Source organism: Simochromis diagramma, unplaced genomic scaffold, assembly GCF_900408965.1.
Source record: "Simochromis diagramma unplaced genomic scaffold, fSimDia1.1 OVJJ01000325.1, whole genome shotgun sequence".
In the NCBI taxonomy this organism is placed as follows: Eukaryota; Metazoa; Chordata; class Actinopteri; order Cichliformes; family Cichlidae; genus Simochromis; species Simochromis diagramma.
This window is the reverse complement of record NW_024387291.1, coordinates 1450174-1478140: the sequence shown is the minus strand read 5'-3', so window position 1 is coordinate 1478140 and position 27967 is coordinate 1450174. Positions and strand designations below refer to the sequence as shown.

Sequence of the window (27967 nt, the reverse complement as noted above, 5' to 3'; positions counted from 1 at the left end):
CCCAAAAAATAAACAAAAAATCCCAGAGAGAACAAAAAAAAAAAAAAAAAAAAAAAAAAAAAAAAGATGGCCGCCACAGTGCGACGTCCCCTTTACGGCATCAAAAGAGGTAAAAGATCTGTGAGGTTGAGAGGGAAGTTAATCTAACAGTAGACTAAGACAGTGCTATTGAGCAGACACACACACACACACACACACACACACACACACACACACACACACACACACACACACACACACAGCCTTTAAAAGACATTAAATATCAAGCTGCCAAGAGGATGAAATTACAAAAAAAAAAAAAAAAAAAAAAAAAAAAAGTACAGAAACAAAGTGAAATAGAAAAAACAGAGACACTCGTCATTTCTGCATTTCTCAGATGTTCACAAAACCCCAAAAACTTAAAAAGCAAAAACTCCACAAGGACAAACACACTGATTGACTTCAAATGAGGGGGGGTGGGGGTGTGTGTTAATGTGGAAATGATGTGTCTGATTGTAAGGATCGCTCTCTCTTTCCCTCGTTCTTGTTTTAGCGGCATACACCGCTACTCCATCAAAGCTCCCATGAGCGCCCTCGAGGTGAACTGCAGCCATTTTCAGCGTGGCAGCATTGCTGAAAAGCAAAGAGGCTCTTTTAAGACAGACTCCAGTTAAACCAAACCCAGAGTTATTTTTGTTGTAACCTCTGAATAAATAGTGCTTTTAATTTTAGTATTCTAGTCCCAGGTATTTAATTTATTTATTTCCCAGACCAGGCTGCGAGAAAAACCTCCCTGCGAGCAGCAAGCATAAACGCATAAACGCACTGACGGGGGATGTCGTCATACTTTTGGCCACAGAGTGTCGTCAATGGCACACAAACGCGTACGCGCCAACCTCCGCCTCAGTTTCTGACGGCGTTTGATCTGCAGCCAGGTGTCGGCCTGTCTGCTTGCCCGACTTTTCTCGCACGTACAGTATGTGTCACCGCGTCCATCTGTCTCCGCGGTGCTCCGCTGACTTTCATCTTTTTGATCTGCAGTGTCACAACATATGGACGCCTGGACTTGCCAACAATCTGTCCTGGAACACATTCACAAGTGTTATGACTCCTGACTTACAAGCATGTACACTCGCGCACCCGCACATACACACACCCAGACACGCGCACCTGTCCTATAAATTCCAGGCACATTCCTTTGATAAAGCCAGTTATGTTTACAGAGGTTGAATTTGCCAGCCAATTCCACTATTTCACATTCAACAGAGCTTCTAAACTGCTGGTTAATATGTTAATGTGCTTCTTTGTTGATGTGACATTGTGTGACAGAGCAATTTATTTTCTTTTACACCAGTCGGCTGCTCTGCTTAACTGCAGCGAGTGCGTCCACTTGATGAACTGTAAACAAAAAAAGGGAGCTTTTACTTGACAGTGAATGCAACATTTGAATGCTTTAAAGGACTCGTTCACTGAAATATTCTTGCTTGCAACTAGTTTCCGTTGTCGTTGCGTGTGTGGGATATCGTAAAAATAGAGATTGCTGTTGATTCTCCATCAGAAATCAGTGCTTGCTCCAGCTAATCCACAGGACTCACTGTCAATAGTTGTCGTAAGGACCGGTTCTTTGGTATTTCCAAGCAAAACTGAAGTGACACTAATCTTTAAATGCTGTAAGCACCAAAAACGATACATGAAATCCCATTCACAGCTAATCCCGCATTAAGGGGGCGGCAGAAATCTCACGTCACGAAATGTGGGCAAATAAAACCATATTTAAAACACAGCATCGTCACATAGAAGTGGAAAGAGCTCCTTTTTTTCTTGTTTGAGTGAGCCGGCCATTTATTGGTTTGGATTACAAATTGGTGCATCACTGACAAATCAAAGCTAACTGCAGAAAGACTGGGGTAGAGACTGGTTTCCCTGTAGCGCTTGTGGTTTAACACAGAGTTCTTTCCAATTAGCGACACATCGAAGTGCAGCTGCCAGAGTGAATCCGATTGCTCAGTTTGTGGAATGTGAACGCTTCCCATCTATTACATGGGGAGAATAATTATGTGTTTACGGCCGAGACAACAGCAGCTCGATGGCAGGCGTGTTCCTCTCTCTACAGAGCACACGTGTTTCCATACATTCCATCCACACTTCCCAGATTTGTGTAGGAGGTATTAATGAGACATGAATAAAGTTTGACTTAAAAAAAAAAAAAAAAAAAAGACCTCTCTAAAAGGAGCACTACTTTCCCCACTTACCCCTCCTCTCTTTCTGGCCTACTTCCTGCTAATGTTTCTCGGAAAACATCAATCGGTGGGGGCCACGGGCCTGGCGGGGGGCCAGAGCCATGATGGCATGATAGCCCGGTCGGGCAGTCGGTCGGCTACTCTGTGAGCACAACAGCAGATGGGTGTGGGTGGCGCAGAAACACATCTGTGCACGATACACACGAAAGCCAAATGCTACAAAACATATGTGGATGATTAGCATACACGCACTGAAAAGAGGGCGGAGCTGATAACCGGGGGTTGGGCTCATGTTTCTGATTTCTTTAAGTTGTCTCACATGTTTACTCTGGCGATGTCACGGTAACAGGATCATCACCTCTCTTAACCCGGGCCTTGGAGATGTCTTTTAACAAGGTTGTGGTGTAAACTGGCAGCACTGAATGTGAAAGACATGAATATTTAACAGGGAAGCAAAAAGAAGTCACAGAGGTGCGTTATGGGAAATGTAGGATCTGTGAGCTTGGAGGCTATCCCAACACCTCCAACAGCAGTCGTGTGTACGGGAAAGGAAGCGGTGGAAGTGGGGAGCACAGCACACACACACCCTCAGCAAACAGCCCTGACAGCACTTACAGCCAATGTTCAGACTTCTCCAGTTCAAAACAGAATTTTTCTCAGTGGTTATTTCCTGTCATTAATATCAATAACTGAAAGCACAAAAAGAGATGACACCGAGCTCTTTCCTACTAATAACTCCAAAGCAGACTGGACAGTGCTGCTGTGTTACTGCAGGTTATTTGTTGTCAGACTGCCAAAAAACAAAAACCTGATCAGAGTGAAATTCAAACTTTATCTTTGGTAAAACGCCCGTCACAAATATTGAAAATGTTCACATTCTTAAGGTCAGGCGAGATTGGGAGTTATAGATCGGCTATTCAAAAAATAATAACGTAAGCGCACAACATCCAAGGCAGGAAAAGGGCAGCCTGTGGGCCAAGAACAAGCTAACAACAATGGAAAAGAAAAAACAAATGGCAAGGATCCAGTTCTCTCATTTATAGGGAAAAAAAAAAAAAGAAAAACTGAGGGAGGGGTTGATGGTTAAAAACTTTAGAGCCAAAATAAACAAGTGTGACACATAAATTTATCATTAAGGCTTTTAAGTGTAGCTGCTTTGAGTGGAAAGGTGAGTGCTGACTGGGCTTCATCTCATCTAATCCAAGCAAATGAACTGGACCTCCACTGTATTTATATTGGAGGTTTCTGTGGGAACATTTTTAAATGTCATTTCCAGAGAAATAAGCTTGCTGTGCAGTTAGTTGTTACTTTGTTAGTTAAATATGTCTAAAAAGATGGCTTCAAAAGCACGCTACGTCAAAGGCTGAGGCCACAATGGCTGTGCTCGTTCTTTTATACGAGTCTGCACTTCAACTACAGCCACTGTTACTGCTTTAAAAGGCTTTACGTTTGACGGTGTCTAAAAAAAACCCAAGAGAAAGCAACAGGCCAGAGCTGTCCAAAAACATAAGTGCCTCAGTGCTTTAATGCCTGCTGAGTGGTCACAATCAAGTGTCCTTGAGCAAGAAAGACACCCCTATTTGGCACTCCTGCCAGCCTCTTTAAAAATCACCGCAAGTCCCGGGAGGCAGCGTGGACAACACACGAGCCAGTCAGCCTCATCTTCACTTAAACTGTCACTGCTTTATAGATTTGTCTTTTTACGGGGAGGATGAGGCGCTCCCTTCATTTGGAATGGTTTTTATTTCATCGCCATGATGACTCCCTCTCCCTCATCAAAGTGGAAAAACCGAAGCCGTTCCGTCAAGCGTATTACCTCCCTCCTCCGCACTCATCCAATGAGTCCGTCACTGGGAACAGCAGCGGAAGGATTATTTCTAAAATGTCTCTTTCTGGATTCCAGTCTCCATTCATCAAGCTTCGACTTTGTATACTGGGAAAGAAAAAAAAAAACAAAAAACAAAACTCCACTGCTGCTGCTTCTTCGTTTCTTTGTCTTTTTTATATTTTCCTGTTTCTGCTCAGTCTGAAATATGTTTCCCTTCTTGGTTCTTCTCTGGCTTGTACTTACAAAAAACACAAACTGATTAATTTAGGGACATTTCTGCCTCTCATGCAAACTGGCATACTTTGATGAACCAGGGAAAACACAAAAGATATAAAAGAAAACCCACGGGTGTGTGCTGGGTAATGGTGTGTGTGTGAGACACTGTGCCCAGCTCTGCAGCGCTGTGACATTTACTGATAAGGATTGAGTGATGAGAGGCTCTGCATTTTTCTTTCTTACTCATGTCTGGTTCTGCATGAGGAATTAAGGGGAAAACTGCATGCGCATTCCCTCACCTGTTATTACACTGGCCAGCCATCTTGGCCGGTGACCTCAGCCTGCTGTAGATCTCAGGAACGTGTCGTGGCGACCTAAGTGATAACAGGGCAACAGGCCAAGCGAGGTAAACCTGACTCGTCTTTCAGCAGTCCACACATTCTTATCTGTCAGCCGACACGCAGATATGCAAGATGTGCAAAGTGATTGCAGCAGTGAGTCTTCCAATGAGTGCAGTCTGAGGCCCTGAAATCAGAGGCTGGCAGGTTTTGTTTGTTTAAAGCGAGTCACATTAGAAACTTTAGTCAGATCTGGTCTCAAGTGAAAACATCAGTGCTTTTTGCAAGAAGACTGAAGAAAATGAGAGCGTTAGTACAAAAATGTGACACCTCATTCATTACTTGACCTAGAGTCGTACCATGAGTATGTTACCCACGTTCTATTTAAAAAATAAATAAAAATAAATAAATCTCATTTTGAGACAAAGGGCGTTGAATCTCGCATTATCGTCGCTTCCTCTCCCATCAAATCCTGCTTAAAGCTCTTTTTTTCGCCGCAGCCCCTCTGGGTTTGGATCAGGATTTGGCTCCCAGCATCAAAACCAAAACCCTAACAGATGCCGGCACAGACCGCGCTGCCATCGAGGCAGCGACACGGGCCCTGACACAACTGTCGGCGGCCTGCTGGCTAATCTAATTTTCCCCACCAAGTGGTCTCCCAGCTCTGAGAAGGGAACCAATTGACGGATACAAGTCCCCAAAAACATATTAATGGCCTTGGAACTGTAAGGAAAGAGCAGCGTTTTAATGATCGAGGAGTTTGGAGGTGAAAATAATGGGAAGAAAAAAAAAAGAAAAAAAAAAAAAAAGCATTTGAGGCATTCGATGCATGGCTGTGTCAGCGTCTGATGAAATTAAAGCTACAAAATAATGTTTGATATATTCTTAGGCGGCGTCAGCGACAGGCCGTGTTTACTACAAGAAAAGTGGTTTTTATACCTCTAGAGGAGGTCTTAACCTCGAAAGGAGCCAGAAGCTAAAGTAAAGCCCAGACAGGCATTGAAGAGTAGATGGTGGATATGGTCAATCTGCAGTTAAAACAAAAATCAATGGGCTCATAATTTCTTGATCGCTGCTCGTCTGCCCGGCGCACATCTTTCTTAACTGCTCCGCAGCACGGTAAATATTCCAGCTACGACTTCCACGCCCTCAACAAGAACTAATCCTTGTCCCACTGGGCTACCCATGTACTCATACCAAAGCTCTACATCATCATCAACTTCTGCCAGACAACTTGGGCAGATGGGTGGGTGTCTGTGTGTGTTGGGGTGAGGGTGGGGGGTGATCTAGGCATCCATTCCACATCGACAGCTGTTTACGACAGAGAGAAGGCAAGAGGCATGAGCGCTCCTGCCTAAATGTTTATGATGATAATCATCTGTAGGGCATCAGAAAAGCCATCGCCATGGCAACTGCTGCCCCAAAACAAAGGGAAAGAAACGAGGCAGAGAGAAGATAAACAGACCCCTGTTATTGAAATGGTGCATTCCTGTGAGGATAACAGAAAACACACAGAATAGATAGGATCCACAGTGTGTGTGTGTGTGTGTGTGTGTGTGTGTGTGTGTGTGTGTGTGTGTGTGTGTGTGTGTGTGTGTGTGTGTTTTGGAGGATGACTTGGGAGATTTTGCAAAATAGAGAAAGCTGAAAACACAGACTTGAGGAGGGGGAGGGAAAAAAAAAAATCAGGATGATAAGTGAAAGAAAAAGACAATCTGTGATTGGCAGCTGAGCAGAAAGCTGAGTATCTAACCGAAGGGACTCAACGTCGGGGTCGACCTCATCCGAATGCTGCAGCTCCTTGCCTGATATGAACCCACCCACTCGTCTTAACAACACCCATCCCATTTCCTCTTTTCCACATAGTTTCCAAGGAAACAAAGTTATCTGAGGCGCTAGATGGAGAGAGAAAGAGAGGGAGAGAGAGAGATGAAAAACTGAAGGGTGATATTCTTCCAGCTGCTATCGGACTGGACGAACAATAATGGCAGTAACTGCCGTAGATGCCATAGACGGGGCATGATTTATTCAGAGCTGCCTGTAAGCTCTGGGAAACGCACTCTCTTGCTCACACACACACACACACACACACGTTCTCCTCCTCACTCATTATACTCCCCTCACACTCTCTCCTGCCTTCTCTCTCAGGTTTTCTCATCCCAGTTTCATCCTCCTTTCCTGTTCCCATCAGTTTCTTTCTTCCTTTCCATTTTCTCAAAATATGATACAAATAAAAACCACATATAGCCCACCCCCAATCCCGCGCTTCCTTTTTCCTTTTACAAGCACACACAGACAACTCTAAGGCGCATGTAGATGAACGTGAGCATATGTATGAGCTGAAACATCTCTACTGAGTCATTCCCTTTCATTTGGCTGTCGGTGCTGCAGTAAGGGGGGGGGGGGGGGGGGGGGGGGTCTGTAATGTCCTACCGACACTCGGGAGCAATGAAAGTATCTGAGCAGGAGTTTGTCTGGAAGGAGGTCACCAAATATGACAGGAAGACATCTGGAGGTGGAGAGTGAAGTGGGAACATCGGTCAATCTGTAAACTTCAGTAAACACAGACAAAACCAAAACGGTCCTTCCCTTCAGAGTTTGTCAGATCCATGGAGGGGTTCCACCTGCCGGCGATAGACCCCTGGCTTTTTCTTGCAGCCATTTTCTCTCAGAGAACAGGCGCGTCGAATCGGTGGGTGACAGAAGGAAGGACGGGTGACAAATAGAGAGATAGCTCGGGGCCTCCCGGAAAAGGGGAGGAATGAGGAAATCTAAGATTCAGTGGTTATTATCCTCTCATCTCAAAGCTCTCTCTCAAAATCCATGGATGTGATTCAGTGTTCCCTTTTTTCTGACCCCAATGTAATGACTTTAAAGAGCAGCATCAGTGCTGCCTGGTGGAGATACATTTAGTTTCACTCCAATGAGAGAAGCAGTTCATCAGTATCGTTCCACCCCCCAAAATCACTTGGGCCCTACGAGCGTTTTTTTTTTTTTTTTTTTTTTTTTTCCCCCCCCCCCACATGTGTTTTTCATTTTAATTTTTTTGGCCACCTGACACCTAGCCTTCATTCGCTCTGGACTCTTTTCTGTAAGGGTTCTCCAAGAGGTAGCGATACCTGTCGTAGTTCTCCAGCATGTACTTGGGGGCGTACATGTGCTCTTTGGGGTCCACTGGGGGATACTCCTGCAGCGAGCCGTCAAACCAGCCGCCAGTCCGGATGAGATCGCGGATGTAGTTGAGGTCGCGTTTGTCCTCGTAGTCGCCCCACCGCGGGAAGTCTCCGTTCTGCGCCGACACCAGCTTAAAGTAGATCCCCTCGGGTGTGAAGCACCAGGAGCAGTGCCACCCTGCGAAGTGGAACGGGCTTCCCACCGACCACTGCACCAGGATGTGGCCGGTGTCATTCTCGTATTTGCGGAAACCCGGCATAGTGTAATATTCGCGACGACGCAGTTTGATGCCGTCGCCATCGTACACGTCGTGCAGCATCCTCAATGTGCAGCCCGACACCACCTCCAGAGACCCGAACTGCTTCCAGAAAAAGCCATACAACGACTGCACACAGAGAAAAGAGTACAGGAGAATTGCAAAGAGAATGAGATACTGTTCAATTACCACATTTATTCTTCCCTTAATCTTACATGGTGAAAAAAAAAAAAAAAAAAAAGATCTTAATTTCACGTAACAAACTGGCTGCTTGTAGAAAACACACGAAAGCTGAGATACTTCTGTTACCTTGCGCATGTGGATGGCGAAAGGCTCTGTCCACCCGTCGAACAGCTTGAGGAAAAGTAGTCCTTCGTGCGCTGGGATTTCGTCGGCATCGTTGATGACGAAAACATCGTCTGATCGCGCACCGACCACCCTGGCCATGCCATTGCGCGTCAGGAAGGTACGCAGGTAGTCATCGGCGATCCAGCCGTCCTGCCGACCCCCATCCGGAAAGTGGTTGAGGAACACGTACAGGATCTTGTGACGTATGTAGTCATAGGTACCGTTTAGAAGGAGCCGCAGGAAACTGAGGGAGGGATTACAAAAATGTAATTATGTGGATTCTTTGATCCAAACGAAAATGAACAGGATTTTTTTTTAAGCTCAGCATTTTAAGTAACACAGTTGCATTTAGATGAATTTTACCTACTGTTCCAGGCAGACATTGCTTTCCTTTACTGACATGTAGCAGTCATTAGTTAGCAAGAGCGTAGATTCTTCTTGTCAAAGTAAGGCTGCCACTTGCAATTTTAGTTTTCCTAAACTTCTAACACTGAGAATTTTCAGTTTCAATAACACCTACTTACACTTTCTACATTTTGAGCTAGCAAGTGCACACCAAAGTTAGCTTGACTATTAGCAGTTACCCGTTAGCCACATTAGCCAATCTGCTATTATAAGGGTAGCTATTATTAGCTATGGCTAATATTAATAAGGCTAACAATGTCGGTAATGTTATTCACAAGAGCAGCAAAAGTTACAAGACATGTCCGTCTGTGACGTTAGGATTGTGTTAAAGGGTAACACAAATGCTTATTATTTAGAATTATTAATAATTATTCAACAATTAGTCCCCCCTGTGAAAACTTCCCTTTTAAAACTATTGTTGAACTGAGAAGTGAATAGCAGTTTTAAATTTCTTGATGATACTTCTTACTCCAGTTATTGACACTTGAAACACTATTTTAAATTTGTATATCCATCTCCTGTTTTTGTGATTGAAAACCGTTATTCTCTACTCTAAACAGATGGTTCTTTTAGTGTGATGCTTTCTCCAGTGACAGCTAAAGAGTTTTCACGGTTTGTAAATTGTAAGGTTGTCCTCAGTTTTAGATTTTACAAGCTACGAACATTAAAAATAAATATGCTACAGCTTAAAAAAAAAAAAAAAAAAAAAAAAATTCTTGGGAAGATTTGGACAAAAACTTTAAATTTCATAGGGGGACTAATCATTTGTGTATTAGCATGTTGCTGACACAGTCTACAGTTGTGCCGAGTTTCCCCATCTCTGAGTGGCATTAGGTGACTGTGCCAAGAAACAAAATTAATGAAGGAAACTGATTCACTGCATTTATTACACGATGCCTTCTGGTGGGAGACACACCAACAGAACTGCAGTATCATGCATCCATAATGTGACGTTCCCTGTAATGGATTTCACAAATTTAAAAGGCTTATAATTATAATTTTTTGCCCCTCTAAAGAAAAAAAAAAAAAGAAAAAAAATTGCAAACCAATATTGCATTAAACGGTCAACAAAATACATTCCAGCTGTGGCCCATTTATAAAAGGTTGTCAAAATGTGGCAGAAGAGATAAAGAAACAGTTCAGAAAGGCACTTGTTTGACAAATGGCACCTTTCAGCAGAGAAAAGCCGTTCTCCTCACGCCAAACTGTCCAGAAGAACAACTCAATTAACCTGTTGATATGCATAGCGAAAGACGGCGATCGCAGAACATAGCCGCTTTCATGCAGTGTCACATCCGATGATTGAACACACCGATCTCTCCCTTCAAGGCTACACGCAGAGTCAATCATGCTGCTCTTGTCATAATCTGCTGTAAAATTTGCCCTCGAGGCGTTTCATGTCGTCGCCACAGGAAGCTAACTGTAATTGTTATTCCGCGGATACTCGAGGAGCACGAGTAGGGCTGGCTGTAAAGAAAGAGGGTAAGCTGGAAACAATAACGACTCATTGAAACGGCGCCGTCACAACTTGGATAAAGGAGAAAAAAAAGGGGGAGTATGTGTGTGTGTTTGTAACCAAGCAGCTGGATTAAAAAAAAAAAAAAAAAAAAAAAAAAAAAAAAAAAAAAAAAAAAAGAGCACAAATGGAGCTTCTATTGTTTAACAGTGTGTCCTCATGTGAGCTCATTTATCCATATAAAGACATAAAGATGACATAACATGGCCTTTATAATATATACACACTGTTCTTGTGACTTAATCCAGTTTAAAGTTTGCCGAGTTTGCACTTTATTTTACAATGCGTACTGTCGGGCACTACAGAGTCATAAACTGAAGGCCACAGAGGATTACACATCTCACACAAATACACCTTGACCGCGGGGGGTTGGGCGGTTTTTATAATCCCTTCACATGCACCTGTCCGAAAAACAACTGAATCATACCTGAGAGGCCGTTTCTCTCCGTAGGCGGTGAAGTTCGATTCGCACACGAGGAACAAATCCACGGCCTCTGAGAGCTCATGAAAGCGTGCGTGCAGCAGATCAAACTCGTGGTTGACGTTGATGGCGTTGATCACCCTCCGCGGGGTTTCTCTGGGCGTCAGCCGCTCCTTAGTTGGCAGATTGGAGTGGTACACCATTGTGGGAACCCCGCAGTAAGGTCCGTGCCACCCAGGCCGACAAACGCACTTGACCAGCCGCTTCCCGTTGCCCTTGGCCCGAGCTTTGACCTTTGGCACAATGGTGGGCTGCTGCTGGAGCTCCAGAGGTTTCCGTTGCCCGGCAGCAACAGCCCGACCAACTGCTCCGTTAGCCGCAGACCCCCCTGATTTTCCATAGTACTCTTTAGGAGTAGCTACCTCTGTCCCCTGCCTGAAGCAAAGGGCTCCAGCTTTGGTGCGCACAAAGTAAGGGGTTTTGTCATCTTGAAGCTGGAAAGTGCGAGTATGGAGGTCTCCCATGGATTCTATGGGATCCCTGAAATGATGCTCTTTTCTTGCTGGTTCCTGTGGAGGGTCTAGCCTCTCGGGCTGTGCAGGGTGGGCGGGATTCCACCGCTTTAAGCGGTCCTCAGCTCTAATCTGGATAAAAGAGAGTAACGGGAAACAGTTACACAACTCTGCCTTGAAATAAAAACACCAGCTTTACTCATTATACTCTTCACTGTAAGATTCACATTAAAGCGAAATTCTATTTAACAAACACTTGCGACAAACCCGTGTCCTGTCAGGTACAAGCAGGAGACTAATTAGTTTCTTCTAATTTTGGTGGTTACGCAAATTGTGTAGTGCGGTGTATTTCAGATTTTTTGGCCTGATTTACACCCAGTCTGTCCATTTTGGCAACCAAAAAAGATCCACAGTGATAGTGAGTCCGAATTACATGCTCTCCATAGCATCTAGGAAAACTCAAAGACTAATATGAGTCATTCTTTTTTGACAGCACCATTTGTGTCCAGGTGCCTGGGAACAGCAGGCACAATTTATACTTCAGAGACCCAAGTCTTAAAGTCTAAGCACAACGGTTAGCCAATATAAATTAGGGCAAATTAATATTAATGTTTAGCATTGAATTCTTTTTACTGTTTCTTGCAGTAAATCACTGCATGAACACTAAATATTCCCTCGTTATTACAAAACAAATGGATTTGGTGATGTTGAGCATGCATTTGGTAGCTGTTCACCTGAACTCTCGTTATGAAGAATGCCATGAGTGACAGCAAAAAACATGGTTAAGAAAAAAAACCCTTCGCAACATGTAATCAGAGTCACGTACAGAGAGTTTCCAACGAGGTGCACACCCCTGGGAACACTCAAGGGCGAGACGGTCAGATGAACTGAAGTGTACATGGCTATACCTCCTGCTCAGATTCAGCCAAATGCTGCAATGATCAGATGACACTGCACAGTGGAAACAGATAATGACCCGCAGCATACTGCAAAAGCAACCCAAGAGTTTCTCAAGGCAAAGAAATAAGATATTCTTGGGTGGCCAAGTCAGTTACATTAGTGCAATAGAGCATGTTATTCAGTAATTGAACGAAAAACTGAAGGCAGAGAGTCAGAAAAACAGGCAGCAACTGTAGGTGGCAGCAGTAAAGGTCTGGAAGAGCATCTCAAGGAAGGAAACGCAACATTTGCTGCTCTCCACGAGCTCTAGACTTCAGGCAGTCTGCCTGAATCAAAGCTAAAAGTCTGCACTTCATTTACATCTTGATTGTTTGGTTTAAAACCCTCCGTGGGGGTATATAGAGGTAACACTATAAAGACAGTGTTGAGACAAGCAGCTTTGAAAGTACTAACCTCACATTACATTTTTTGAGGATAAATTGCATGAGCACACACTCAGTGAAGCACCAGACATGCTGCAATTTGTTTATGGCACAAGTGATACTGTAATGCTGTTAAGACATGCTGGCGCAGTAGGCAAGCAAGGTAAACATGAGCAGAAACATTTAGAGATGCTTATGCTTCAACTTGTTCAGCAGCTGCTGGAGAAACATGTTGCATGTATGGCTTTAAATAGATTTTGTTGATTTGAGTCAGCTCTATGTGCGTGCGTGTGTGTAGTGAATCACCACTCTTGAGTCTGGATTTAAGTGATGTTATTAGCTCACAGCATGCTCTGCAAGATTTCATTTCACATTAAATTATTTTAGGTACCTAAGTGCAATCCCCCCTTTAACCCTTTAAGACCTACCATAGAACCAAGTCTGCCAGAGCTTATATTATATTTTTACATGTTGTAGTGCCATGTTTGGGAGCATTTCAAGTTGATATACATCAATACAACCATTATAGCCCAGATTTTAATAATATGTATACATTAAGTGCATAGTAATTACATAACTTGCAAAAAAGTGCAATAAACTACAAAAATATTGAAAATCGTTTTGGTTTTTTTAACATATATTTCTAGTTAGAGAAATTTAAGAGGCGTATCCCTCAAAACTGTAAATACAAAAAAGTTCCACAAAATAGTTTCCTACCACAGGAAATTTATTTTGAGTGTCTTCATAGTTTTATTTTTGAAATACACAAATTTTTATATACTGCAGGAAAAACAAAAATAAATATTATAATGCAAATTTCCAAAAAAACAGCATATGCATCAAAACAAACTATTTCCAGCAGTGCAATATGTGTCCTAAGCATCCCAGAAATGACACAGAAAGTCATAAAGTCAAAGATAACTTTTAAAAACACAAATATAGGCTCATAAGGCCCTGATGGTAAAAAACTACATTTCCGCAAAATGATGTCACTTCCCGTTTCGGGCAGGACATGGCAGACATGCGATAGTTCGCGCTGATGGACGTAGGAAGTGTTACAAACAGCTGATTGGATAAGCGTGTTTCTGGAATATTATGTTTATATATATATATATAATTATATATTTATTGCTGCAAGTGCTTTTGTGCAGATTTTGCAAAGCTATATGTGGAAGGAAACCGTGACGTAGGACAAGCTGATGGCATAAGATATAAGTACAACTCCTCCGGTTTCATATGCAAAAAAAATTATTGCGCTAGCTCACGTGGTTGCAGTGCTACCGGGATTTAAAAAAAGATAGTTACCCAAAACGGAGCGTGCCCGCTCCGACCAGCTTTAAAGGGTTAAGATCCCCAGGTAAAGAAGCACAGGATTACACCAACACATTTTAATATACTGGAGGTCTGGGGAAATCTCATCTGGTTGCACAATGCATCACCATCAGTCTTGGAGAAAAGTCAAATACTGCTGCCTTGGCTGGTTGCTTGCTTGCCTTGCCATGTGACTCTGACGTTTTAACACAACAGTTGTGATGCAAACTAACATCTTAAAAGAAACAGAGTCACCCAGGTCTAGAAAAACAAATCCAGGTGCGCTGTGAGGTAAAATTTGCATTTTTAATAACGCACGTTTGGTGGCTTTAGAGAGAAAGCAAAACAACAGTCCTGGAAATGGATGAGAAACAGGGCTCAGATCCAGGGATCTGTGTGAGAGTTTGAGCTGAAAGCTTGAAATACATAAACATAAATTTGTCTGAAGGTGTAAATTGTGAGGCGTTCGACACCGCGCTGTTGCGTTCGGGTTTACCCATCTTACCTCATTTGCTGCGTCTCCCAGCTGGTTTTCCTTTGGTTTCTCCCAGGGATGTGGTGGTGCTGGCTCCTCTCGTTGCCTCATCTCCTCATCTCCACCTCCAGCTATGGCCTCTGGGATCCCTGGGCCAAATCCTTCCTCTCCGCCTCCTCCCCCGAGACCCGGCACGCCTCTAGCTTTGGCATCTGACTGCCGGAGACCGGGTAGAGGGGGGGCCTCTTCAGGAGAAGCTGGGCTGAGCGGGGTGGTGACCATACCCTTCTCCCTCCAGAAGAAGCCGGTCACCATGATGAAGGACTTGATGTTTGGGTATGGAGCCGAGAGCTCCCGCAGCAGGGAGACGTAATGGAGGGCCTTGTAGTAGTGGAGGAAGGAGATGACACACAGGCCCACCGTGCACAGCAAGAACACCCTGTGCCGCCGCATTTTCATCCTGGAACAAATGGAAAAGGAAGAGACATCAGTGCACCATTTACCTCCACCGGTGAGGCACAAGTCATGAGAAGCAACAGCCTTTCAAGATAAAAACAGAGCCACAAATCTGCCTTTTCTCCCTCTAATATTACACACACTTGCCAATGTTCACTTTGTGGAGTCTTCTTAGAGCCCTTTCTTCCCTTAGCTGAATGCTTGTAGTATAAAGATATAGAAAAAAACCCAAACAATCTTGGGGATCCGTGGTCTTTGTACACTGAGGTTCGCTTAAAAGGATTGTGCATGATTTGACGAGATGCGTTTCCAAAGAGTAAAATATGGGAGAGAAAAAAAACAAAAACAAAACACTTTTTTTCAAACATAACAGAAAATAGCGGAAATAAAAACTGCTTATTTAGCAGCTAAAGAGCCATAAATATCAACAAAGACCAAAGTGGAGCTCAAACTTTAAAAAAAAAAAAACAAACCCCAACAGGCTTCTTCACGGCAGCACTTTGGCCTCACTCAGTCCAGTGAACTGTGGATAATTCATGCTGATAATCGTGCAGAGTTAACGTGAATTAATTTCAATCCTGTAGCTTTTTTCCCTCTTCTTTTTTAATTAACACACACAAACAACCAGGCATCCAGTGTGCATCATTAATAATCCTGACGTAGCTGCTAATGGACGATTTTCTTAATATGGATGAGATGAGAACAAAAATAAGGAAGTGTCCCTACTAATGGATGATAATGACATCCAAAGCTACAAAGCATAACAGAACAGTTGCATTCAAGTTCAAACACACTTCTTTATGTCCGCGTCCACTTGATATTGAGCATTTCACCCAGATTTTCATGTTTGAGCCAAAAAAGCAGCTCTGAAGCAGGATTTCTCAGTCGAGTAACGGTGACGGCCGTGCTTACACGGCAAAATTTATTCTTACATGTAAGCCCGTCTTTAAAAAAAAAAAAAAAAAAAAAAAGTGTTGGCCACAAAATGTTAAGCTCAGATGAATAAGGGATAAAGTACTGAGGAAGGAAAAGAAAGACATTTCCCAGCAGTGCATGAAATGAACTTTAAGCTTGCTCAGCACAGCTCTTCCACTGGATGTGAAACGAACGTGAAGAGGAGCAGGAAGAAGTGAGGTCCAGCTGGGCGGACGAGAGGATGTGATGTTGTGGGATGCGGATTTGTTTTACTCAAATGAGGAGGACAATGATTGAAGAACTTTTTTCCAACAGTCAGGTTAAACTTGGAAACTTTGTGTTTCAAAAAGCTGCTAAGGTGTTTGCAAGCAGCTTAGCATTAAATAAAAAAAAAAAAATTTCCAGGTAACTTCTGCATTAACCCGAGTTTGTTACCAGGGTGCATCACCATGGTAACCCATGCTGCAGCTCTAACCTGTTGCAGAGCAGGTTATGTTGTCGCTGTCTACGGCACAAACAGAGCTTCTGCATTTCTAGAAGGTTTCTTAAACCTCTGGGTGTGACACCGCAGGCCACACACAGCCCACTTCGATCTTAAGTGGGTGAGATTATAAATGACTGGAATAATCATTAAATATGAAATAAAGCAAGCGACACAAACAAAGAGCTCGTCATTGTGAGGTTTGCGAAGGGCTCAAACAACAATAGAGCTCAATTGCAGTCTGCACCACTGTTTCACAACAAGAAGCACAAAATTATCGCAACAAGTTATCTCCACGAATTGGATATTAGAGTGCAGATAAGCATCTACGGATCGCGGGTTAATACCAGGTACAAACAGAGCACATTTACAGGCAAACAGCCTTTCCACCTGCCACATACCAGTTTAAGTGTACATGAGAGAACACAAAAAAGGATTATTTAATTCAAGTAACTGAATGCAGAGCCGCAAAAGTTAAAAAAAAAAAATCATAATTTAATAGTAAATAACAGATAACAAGCGCCGCACCTTTTCAATTTGCATGCTAATGAACACAATTCTCCTCAAACTTAATCGCAGCGACACCAGGTTAATGAAATACGCTGCTAACTAAAAGGTCACATGAGACTGTAACGAGCAACTTCCAGCCCAACAACAAGAAGATAAAAGCGATCCTCAAATAAGACGTCGGTGCCGTTTTGGGGGAATGCTGTGAGAAGGCATCCTCCGGCACATCGCGCCGTTAACGAGCCCCGATACTGCAGAAACTTGGAGAAATACGCAACTACTGAATACTGTCTTTTCCCATTTTAGATGACGGCACAAAAGATCTCAGTGAATTGGGCCTACGGGTGGAGAAAGGGGGAAGAGGTCAAAGGTAAAGCAGGCAAAGCATGAGGTCGAAGCTGGTGCTGCTTGGTTTATTACTGAAGCGCCGCCGCTCCACATCCTCCCTCCAAACCCTTTCAATTCCCGACTTTATTTATCATCTCTAATTCCCCTTCACATTCACTCCCTCTCCCCGTTCCGCTCGCCTCCGTTTCCCACACAACTTGACATGAAACGAAATACAAGAAAGGAGGAAGTGAGGACTGAAAGCCCCCCCACCAAACACACACACGCAGAGAAATTGAAAGAAGCAGTTACAGAGAGGGAAGTAAACATGATTTCTTTCCTCCTTTTTTGAGCACTTTGGTTTCACATGAGCACAGATTCCACTTGAAGATTCGCAGATGACCAGATAAAGAGTCGGCTTAACACACACTAATCGTCCTGGGTGGCATCAGCAGAGTCAAGACTCAAGAGGACTGTGGTGCAGGCAGGAAGCAAACATTAAAGTTAATAGTGTGTGTGGATAAGGTGTGTCTCTGGTTTTTTTGCCGAGACACTCTGGCCTCTTGGAACTGATTCAATTAGCATCCCAATAACGACTAAAGAGTTTAGGGGCAAGAAGGCATCTCTTGAATCTTTTCTGCACCAGCACTTGTTGACCTTGTGTCCCAGCACGAGTCTAGACTTCAGTTTTGCCTACAATGACAACCTTTGCATAGCTTCAACTTGCAAATAAAAGAAATTGAAATGAAGACTATATAAACGTCGTGCTGTTACTCCTCTTACTTTTATCCACCGTCTGACACAAGCCATTTTACCTTCCTTTTAGGCCGCTTTGCAAGCCCGGCTGCTCTTCGCAGACAAAAGATATAAAGGGCAGGTCGGTGGGTGGGGTGTGCAGACCAAGCCCAAACATTAGAGAAAAACAAAAGCTGTCTGAAGTGTTTGGAGCACTGAAGCCAGAGCTTCAGGCAGTATTAGTGAAAACAAGAAAAATGGTTTTGCACCATTATCTGAGCTTTTCAGCGTGAGTGTGAGGATTTCACATCCTGCTGCTGTGGCTTTCATTGTCTGAGAAGAAGGTGCTGCAACAGGACAAGACGTATAACACAGAGCTGACATCAACAGGCACTCCTTTCCACTAATCTGACGAGGTTTCATTTTAACAGAGTGAGCACAACCATACTGTACGATTCTAGCAACATCACTGGATCCGAGCTATGAAGAGAGGTTAATTCACTAAGAGACTAACAGTTACCTTCATTTAAGAGATCACATCTCTGCTTTTAGGGATATTTTATTTTACATTTCATTTCACAGAGAAATCACAGAAAGAAAGTTTGTACTGATTTAGCCCATCACCAGTTTGCACAGCCCACCACCAATCCATATACAAAAGCACTTACAAACACAGCAACCGCCCGCATCGTGCTGGGATTTTGTGCAGACTCATGGATGCCCTGGTGCCTCTAAGCCAAGACATCAGTGTAGAACTTATTCCAGTGTGCTCATGCCAGCGCTCGCTGTCAGTCTGCTGTTGCAACCTTCCTTGCCCCGGAGGTGCCGCCTGTCAGATAGTGCAATGCAAAAGGTTGAAGCTTACAGGGCACAGAGTCTGTCCACCTGTAACACATGTAATTCTACTTTTAATGACCTGAAAAATAATCTTTCTGGTTTGTGTTTACAATTACAAGTAGACCAAAAAAATATATATTTTTTAAATAGTCAGTGGTGTCTCAAGATAAGAGGGTTTAAATATTATAAAAGCAATTCATTAATATATATGTAAATTTCTTATATTATTAAAATATCTTATTGCGGGTCACCATAACACTCGTGACTAGTTAAAGAGGTTATATCTGTCAATGTAAGACGCTTGTAGCAACAGAAAAAATGCTGAAGTTAAGACAAAGAAAAAAAGCATAAAAACAAAGCCAACAAAAAAAGTCACATGCTTCAGGTAAACCTGTCTGAATGTCTTTAAGGCGTGAGTGGGAAAACACTGCTCACTGGGAAAACTGGGGAGAATTCACTGCAACCAGAACGTGCTGAAGTGAAGGAAAACTTCAGCCAAAACTTTTATCAGACGACAATCTGATAACAGTGAAGGTGGAGAGAGCTCCTCCCTGTAACACCGCCTGTGTAAATTTCACACTTTGTAAAATTTAACTTTTGGAATCTCTAATTTTCTCTCTTTAATGGAGCTCTGTGGGATTTTTTTTTTTTTTTTTTTAGAGTAAAACCTAAAAGGTTTAGAAAAACCCAAACTGGCGGCTGACGAAAGCAGCACAAACATTTGGTTTGTGCTGCTTGAAAGCCAAGCCAAGAGATAAACAGTTGCAGATATGAGGTCTGTGTGCTGGGAGGAGGAGGAATTCCCCCTGTAAACTAATCTTAATTATACATAGTATGCGTGTCACCATGGCAAAAAAAGTAAAAAAAAGTCCTGTGACACCCACTGACCCACAGAAGTGCTCTGTGGAGAACTGTGTTTACACAGTCCCGTCTGGATGTCTGAGGACAGACTTCATGAGTGCAATAGTGTAACTAAAGATCAACAGTGTTACTCAGTCTGATTTATGAGAATTCAAGTATACAAAATTATTTTGCCCGATGACAAACGCACCCTTTGTGTAGTACGCGAAGCGAGGATCAGTGAGGCGCTTTGTGCTGTTTGTGTTTGAACATTACCGTAGACGCTTTTGTCTGAGCATTCTGGCTTTGTAAATATTTGAAATCCCTCTCAAAATGCAGTATTGTGCACAAGTCTAGAGCTACCTCTCATTTCTTTATACTCTGAGAAAATATTTGTTATGACCATCTTCATTCTTCAACAGTCTGAACTCTCTTAGGCAGCTTTCTTTTCATTTCCTTAAGTGTTCTTCGAGAACAGGATAGTTCTGCAGGCTGTTCAAAGGACATTCAAAGCTTTCTTCTGTTCTTGTCAACATGAAATTAAACTGCTGAGCTCATGGGAGGCCAATCCATGACTGATAGAAAAACACACAATGGGACACCGAGTGTTTCACTACTGGCAGCGTCATACTGAAAAGCAGTTTCCAAACAGATGCTTTCCCGATGGAATTGCACGGTGCATCTGTATTCCATCAATTAGAAAAGATGCCCAACACCACTGACTGAAAAACAGCCAAAAACCATGACAGAGCCTCCACTGTGCTTTAGACGTCTTCGTGCATCGTCCAGTTTCCTCTACTTTTTTAAGGACATGCTGCACACTGTGCCAAGTTTTTAAGTTAATAGCTCTTTAGGAATCACTTTGAAAGACCTTCAAAAACCCAAAGTCTGACTCCTTAGAAGCAAATTATAAAAAAAATGTGAGCTGGCTCAAGACTTCTGCCACAGTTCTGCACATCAATGAAGCCATTCAAACAACTGTTAACATTCTCGCCCGTCCAAACAGTATTTAGACGCCTCATTCTTGCATTAGACTTGCTCATTACACTTCCCATCGCCACTTAAAAACAATGACAAAATTGCATGAATCACACACTTTAAAGACCATTTTACACACATGATTGTTTCCGTACTCAAACAGATCAAGAGCTGTACTTGTGTGAACCCTGAACAAACATGGACAAGCGGCTATGAAAATGTTACCACATCAGCAAAATATTTCATAAGTCGAATGATAAATGAGATACAGTTTCTCTGAAAGGCTCACAGGCTTTCTGTTGTGTGCGTGTGCAGCCTCGAAATCCACTTTTCTTATGTATGAACACACACACACACACACACACACACACACACACACACACACACAGACGCACAGGCACACAAATATTTTTCCACATGGGAAAGTCTCTCGCATTGTCTCATCTGGACAACAAAGAATTTCTCAGCTTATTCAGCACCACACTAAGTCTCTGAGCAGTCTGCTGGCCTCACCTAACAAGCTCTCTGGGGAGACATCAAAACAAAACAAAGCACCTTGGGTGCAGCAGTTAGTGAGACCAGCTCCCAACCAAACAATCAGAAGCACAGCCCAATCAGAGAGTCTTTAGTTAAGGGTCTCAACTGTCAGCCGCAGACGTGCTTCTCACAAAAAACAAACACCTACTTGCGCCGAACTGAAATTGCCAAACTTCTTAATTGTGTCCTTGGGCAATATTTGCAATACAAAGTTATTGGCTGAAGAGCTGTCAGTATCAAAATAGTGCATCAGTATCATGTGGGTGGACGGGGGATTATCAAGATGCTGAAAATGACACCAAGCAGATCCACATAAGGAATACTCGAGCTATCAAGACAGTCCTGTTTCAAGTCTTGTGACCACATTATCAGTGGGAGTAATGGCAGAAAACTGAAACAGAATAGTAAAAATACTTGTAATGATGTGGATTTTCAAGCATCAGGCAGCGACTTCTTCCTAAATGGAAGAGTTTTAAAATGAAACAGCACCCATAAAGTTTTATTGGCCTCACTCTTACTCCCAGAGTATCGCAGTAAATCTGTCGCCGCGCACCGCTGATCACAGCTCCTCTTGATCCTGCTTTTAATGCCTGCTGAGGCGCCTATCGTACAGGTAGCTCCTCCATTAGCAAACAAGTGTCCTGCACTAGAGGGATTCTGAGCAAGTCCAAGGTTTAAGTCAATACTTTTGCATTTCTTTACTCACTTGTTGCACGGGGAATGACTGAAGCTGTTGCTCAGTCATTTCGTTGCTTTGAGTCTCTAATTTTAGATGAAAGGCACAGTTTTCATGTGCAAGAGCAGAATCTGAGAAAAGTACTTCTCTTCGCACAAGTTGTTTCAAATGCACGCTGCAGTTAATCTGATGGTGCAGATACGCCCTTGTCTTAACTCGATCCATATCAGTCTACACATGAAGCATAACAGTACGTGTTGTACTCGTGCTGTAAACACCAGTTTTTGCACTTTCTGCACCACGACTCCAAAAAAAAAAAAAAAAAGAGCTCTGAAGAACACAGCTCACCTGCAGCTCCAGATTGAGGTTTGATTTGATTTGATTTATTGATTAGCATTCAAATATCTCAGTGAAGACAGAACAAAGATCTACCACAAAGCAAGAAAGCATGAGACAAGGCTAATCAAAAAGGTATTGGCTGAAGCATTTGCTTATTACGCCAACCCTTTTAACAAAAGATCTTTTTGCATGCAGCTCCTGTACACAGGGCTCGAAGCAAATAATAAAACAAAGCAAAAACAAACAAACAAAAAACAACAACAAAAAAACAAAAACAACTTTCCACCTTAGATAAGTAACTACATCAAAGCAAAAGAATCAAGAGGTTTTTTTTTGCTCTTTTCATTCTTGATTTATATATTTTTCTAATACTCTATTTTTAAACATATTTTTAAACAAGGAAAATGAACTACACCTTTTTAAATCACTGTCATAACTATTCCACAGGTTAACTCCTCTAATAGAAACACATCTCTGCTTTATATTTGTCCTCATCTTGTTTTTTCTTAAAGAAATCTGTTCCCGTTAAGTCATATTGACCCTCTCTGACTTTGAACAGCTTCTGAGTACTGGGGCAAAGCAAGTTATTTTGTGCTTAAAAAGTGTTGTCTAGACCAGTGAGGGACTGCTGGCCAGTAGAGTCACCTCTCCGACAAAGCGGCTTTCTGCCACTTCCTTTTACATTTACAAATAAAACACGAATCCTGGACCAAAACGCAGAGCGCTCTACCTCGATTTCTTGCTTGATTCAATTGCTCCGAGCTAACGGTCGATGGACAAAGATGTTACTTATGAAATCATCATTTTGTGGAATTGCCTGCCATTTTCCAAGAATCATAGTTCTGTGTAACAAACCATCTGGCTTAAACAGCCATCCGGAGCGTCATTTCAGGGTAGGTGGGATCATAAAACTCAATCATGAGATTATCACAAGGTCGTAAAACCTGAAGTTCTTCACCATCACACTATGTGAGTCCATATCAGTTTTGAGGTTGACCGTGGTATTGAAAACATCCATGTGCGTCATGGAAACCAAAAACTATTTTTAATAAGCCAATTGATTTTAGAAGCTCTAGCTAGCTCCCATTGGTTAGCTTAACACAGGTTTCGATCACCACAAATGACTTTCAGCATACTTGATTTTGCCACTTTTATACACTTGTGGTTAAAAATGGTTAATATTTGGAACTGCTTCACCCATATTGCCATAAATTATACTTCGTTCCTCGTTCAAACTTCCTACATAGACACACGCTGGCAGGTAGCTAAATGCAGCCCCTCTTCGCTCGTCTCTTTGGCAGCAGAATCAGGAAATCCCACTCGTCTCCTCTCGGCTCACGGGTCACTGCTTTGGTGAGCAAGACTTCAGGAGAAAGCCAGAGTGCTAAATGGATTTCAATAATGCAAGCCCAGTGAGAGCCTCAGAAAGGTTGTGTGCATGTGCCGACTGCATGTTATGATGGAGCTGGGGTTTAGGTGGACATGAATATTGGGAAGCGAGCTGCGGTGTGAATGTGTGCTGCCTCTGAGGGGACCTGATAGGTGAGTGATAAGAATTACCGCTTCAGGTGCAGCAGACGTGAACGTGCATGCATGCGTGACTGAGCACGGATTGAGGTGAGAGGATGGGAAAAGCCTGCAGAGTGCCTCTATTCCTCCGATCTCATCTATAATTCAGCGCTGTAGCGGTCTGTGAGGTCTTTCTCGATCCTCTGCTGTTTGCCTTCAGTAATGAAGGTGGAGACGAGTGTTCTACGGTACATCTCACCATTTCTCCCCATCTACCGCCAACTCTCTGGAGGCCATACAGCTGTGAGCAGCAGCTCAGCGCGTTTCACTGAATGAAGTCCTTCTGAATCCAGAGAATGTGTTGAACTGGGTAAGGCCTGCCTGCTTCAGCCTTAAAGCCATCTAGAGCAGGGGTGTCAAACATAAGGTTCGGGGTCCAGAATCGGCCCCGCCAAGACTCTAATCCGGCCCACTGGACAGATTTGAAAAATGTGAAGGAGGGCATCAATTTTGGGATTTTTTTTTTTTTTTTTTTTTTTTAAATAATGTATTTAAACAGGTTTTGCAGTTTTTCCTGGCGATAAAGCGTTAACCCAGAGTCATTCATATTACACCACAGTTATATCTTAGTGGGGGAAAAAAAAAAAAAAACAACAACAAAAAAACAAAAAAAAACAAAAAAAAAAAAACCAGGAACTTTTCTGTTGTTTAATTGTTTATCTATTCACCTTTTTAAACAAATGTGTCCACACATGAAAAAGACCATTTTCTGCAAATTAACAGAAACTTTCTGTTTTATAATTACAGCGCTGTCTCGGCAAGGAGCTAACAGAGCCACTTTTTCTGTAATTTTACACATTTATTTCTTACAATTTAAGCCCAAACAGTCAGGCAAAACATTTATTTCCTTTAATACAGCAGCATTTCTTTAACAGATGGGAAAAATCTGAGACATACTGTTGAAAGTGCATGTCTTTTTCTTATACGAAGATATCTCAGGCCTGGTCCGGACCACTTAAGATCAAAGTGAGCATTACTTTGCCCACAAAGTAAAATGACTTCTTTTATCTAGAATATTTCTAAAATGCTCTTGACTCAACATTTATGGATAATCTGAGTTCATCATAACAAAGCATGTGTCCCTGAGGTTATGGTAGCTCAGTCGATTGTGCATCTTTGCAGTGGCCATCCCCACAGTAGAGGTTTTTACTTACGGAGAATCAGCACAAAACCGCCTCCTGCTTTTCAACTACATGTGTAAAAAACAAAGAAACGCAATTTGTTTAAAAAAGGAAGCGGCTGCTAAATCTGAATGAATCGCGATTAAGTTATAGATACATTTCCAATACTTTCATGCAGCAACTGAGTCCCTTCCTTACCTTTAAAGTTGAAACAAGGAATCAAGTCGATTTTGGCTCCACTGTATGGTTCAAGATCTGAAAACGCTGGATCCCACATTTCCTATAACATAACTCATTGGTTCCTTTCAGAGAGACGTTCTCTGCCCAAATACTTGCTCCTCCAAAAAAAACAAAAACAAAAACAAACAAAAAAAAAAAACTATTTCGCTATTTTAGGATTTTGAAACCACGCTTGCTTAATCAGGAGAAGATATGATGAAGAAATGGGTGGAAAAAACCCCAAAACTTTACAGGGACCATAACTTACACAACAAGAAGTGTAGCTTTCATTTCATTGTTTACTAAAAGTTGTTCAAATTTGTAGGAATAAACAAAGTTATTTTTTTTCATTTTGTATAAAAAAGGAACATTTTACATATTATGCTGTACATATTTAAATGGTTGTAACAAAATCATAGTTATTTATATTCCTATATGTTGTGAATACAAACAACAGTAAGAAACGTGAAGACATCAGAGGTCAAATGTGACATGATATATAAGTCTTTATTTTTAAGGCCATTTGTCAATTTCTGACTAATAAACCATCAAGTGATCCTTGAAGACCTTGATGGAAGACCTAAGCTAAATTTGAAGGCATTGTTAACACGACTCCGCTCTACATTCATTCAAAACTATGATGTTTACAGACAGAATGACGCCACCAGAAACACGACCCCCTTGGCAGAACGTGATAAACATCAAAGTCTGTTAAATCAAACCTGAACATGACAACCAAGATCACAAAGTCATCAGGAAAAGCGTAGCCATAGTTGACGTTTCCCATACAACCAGCTGTCTTTTGGAAACCAGATGTTTGCCCCCTGCTGGCCATTAAAAAGAACTCCGTGTTAAGGCCCTTTTAGGACCTGGTAGTTGCATCCATCCTTCAAATACAGTCATGTGTAACAAAGATCTGTCATGTGGGAGACTGGAAAAAACAAAACTAAGGTTTCAGTTGATAGCATCAGTAAAAGCTCATCAGAAACAGAAGAGCCGTGTTTCCCCCGCCCCCCACAGCCCAAGCTGCACCGCTCTTTCCTTTGTTTTGAACCACTGGAGGAAGTTTACACTAGAAATTTGTTATTATTAATCTAAGGAAGTACATGGCACTGTATATTGTTTCAGTGTTATTAATGTGTGTTGTACTTCTGTATACTTTTAGATCTCTTTTCTGTTTGTAACTGGAATAAGTGCACAGTGAATCCACCTCAGGGACAATCAAGCATCGCTCGGCTGAACTCTCCCTTTTCCCCCTCGCAGCTGATTCAGCCAGTCTCTTCTCACGCACGTCTTTCCTTCTATTCATTTCAGCTTTCTCTTAACGGATTTCTCAGCTAGGACCATCCGACCCCGGCAGTTTACAGAGACAGGTTGTGATCTCGCAGAGCCCCTCAGCCATGCTGAAACATTTTCCTCGGTTTTTAAGGTTCTTTCCCTCCGTTTCTACAAACGTCTCACTCCTGTCGAGGATGTGGCTCTGACTGTAATGGCGTTCTGTCCTCCTCGCACTTCCTCCAGTCACACTTGTAAAGGTCACATGTTCCTGTAGCCTGGAATGATTCAGATGCTGTCAGAAAATCTGTCAAGCTGTGCGAAACGCTGATTTAATACGGGGCCATTTATTTTCAGTAACAGACGTGACCGTGGTAACAACTGTACTTCATACGGCTTAGATCAGCAGTGTTCAAGTTACGTTTAATGGCTGTCAAGTACAATTTAACATCAGAATCACACAGACGACGGATCTGTGTGACTCCCGTGTACATACACTGACTATCGTAAAGACAGATGCGCAGATTAACCTCACCTTACCGTAAATATGAGAAAAGTTGCTCAGAGTAAAACACAAACGGACCATCAATGCCCACTAACAGATCTGAGTATGTAACAAACAGCATTTGGGTTCAGATCCGGACTGCAGTCTGCCTATTGGTGACCTAGAGCAGGGGTGTCGAACTCCAGGCCTCAAAGGCCGGCGTCCTGCAGGTTGTAGATCTCACCCTGGGTCAACACACCTGAATCAAATGATTAGTTCATTACCAGCCTCTGGAGAACTTCAGGACATGTTGAGGAGGTCATTCAGCCATTTAAATCAGCTGTGTTGGATCAAGGACACGTGTTACTGTGTCGGCGGTCTTTAGCCAGGCAGACTGTCTGTGAAGTCCTGTTATCTGAAAACTGCAGTTTACAAATCGTCCATCAAAAGAATTTCCTCTTCAAAACTTTTTCGAAGATCAAATCTATTTTTATTTCGCTCTACAGTTCGTCTATCCAGAATTAGAATAGAACAGACAGCTACATGTACCCTTCAGGTACTGACGACATATCACATTTACGAGGAGGCAGATCAGACGTCACTGTGACCTTCAGGTTAGACCTTTCTTTGTGATAAAAGCAAAATCCTACAAACACAATGCCACAGCTAGTGCTGGCTTCAAAGCACTAAAAAGGAGATAAATAGTTTGGTTTCTCCCAGGAAAACAATGACCTGCTGGAGTGAGGGGAATATTGAGAGTGTGAACCTCGGGCTGAAGAGGTCACTGAAGCGTCTGAGCAGCTTGGCGCACAGAGAAGAAGGTTTACTATAAAAACGTTGTATTTCTAGGCATTACCATCACCTTAGTTCCCACCAGTTCCGACTTGCTAAATCTGTCACTTCTTCTCAGTTTCCTCTAACCTCCCACATCGCCGTGCTTCACTGTGCGGCGTCACCAACGACCGCCGCTCTCTTAAAAAGCAGTTCTCGCTGCAGTGATTCACCCCTTTAGTCACTTGCAGCATCCACCCCGTCTTTTGTTATCCGCGCCCACTCTCTTCCATTCTATTAGAGGTTAAAAGGCCAACTGCGAGATCTAGGCTACTGCCGGCCCCTTTACCGCCGCGCGTCGCGATTGCAGGGCGGGCTAAGCTGACTCACGCTAATGTTTTTGTATAATATCGGTGCGATAACGACAGGGCTCCGCAAATCAGCTTGACAACAAACAAAGATGTCTGGCTTGCAGCAAGGCTTATCCCCAAGGCATGTGATTATAGGCGAGACAGAATTAAAACACCAAATCTCCTGTCAGGTTTTTCCCACCTTCCCT

At 42.7% G+C, this 27967-nt stretch overlaps 1 protein-coding gene and 1 long non-coding RNA gene across 3 annotated transcripts in view; both read right to left on the bottom strand.

The window, feature by feature from the left end:
* Positions 1–1012: 1012 nt before the first annotated feature.
* LOC120716386 overlaps positions 1013–27967 on the bottom strand; it is a 28224-nt gene continuing 1269 nt past the window's right edge. Inside the window, exons 2-4 of the long non-coding RNA XR_005691885.1 lie at positions 22438–22446; positions 20187–20191; positions 1013–6571 (exon numbers count right to left, since the gene is read on the bottom strand). This is a non-coding gene — a long non-coding RNA (uncharacterized LOC120716386). The remainder of the gene's footprint in view (positions 6572–20186; positions 20192–22437; positions 22447–27967) is intronic.
* Positions 1800–27967, bottom strand: part of mgat3b (beta-1,4-mannosyl-glycoprotein 4-beta-N-acetylglucosaminyltransferase b) — a 53314-nt gene continuing 27146 nt past the window's right edge. The window contains exons 1-5 of one of the 2 annotated variants that reach the window (XM_040003906.1): positions 18431–18647; positions 14372–14801; positions 10728–11365; positions 8341–8623; positions 1800–8160 (exon numbers count right to left, since the gene is read on the bottom strand). In XM_040003906.1, coding sequence (XP_039859840.1) covers positions 7663–8160; positions 8341–8623; positions 10728–11365; positions 14372–14801; positions 18431–18507 — 1926 coding nt within the window. In that variant the 5' untranslated portion in view covers positions 18508–18647 and the 3' untranslated portion in view covers positions 1800–7662. Of the gene's footprint in view, positions 8161–8340; positions 8624–10727; positions 11366–14371; positions 14802–18430; positions 18648–27967 lie in introns of those variants that run through there. The other variant, XM_040003907.1, reaches the window with a different exon arrangement.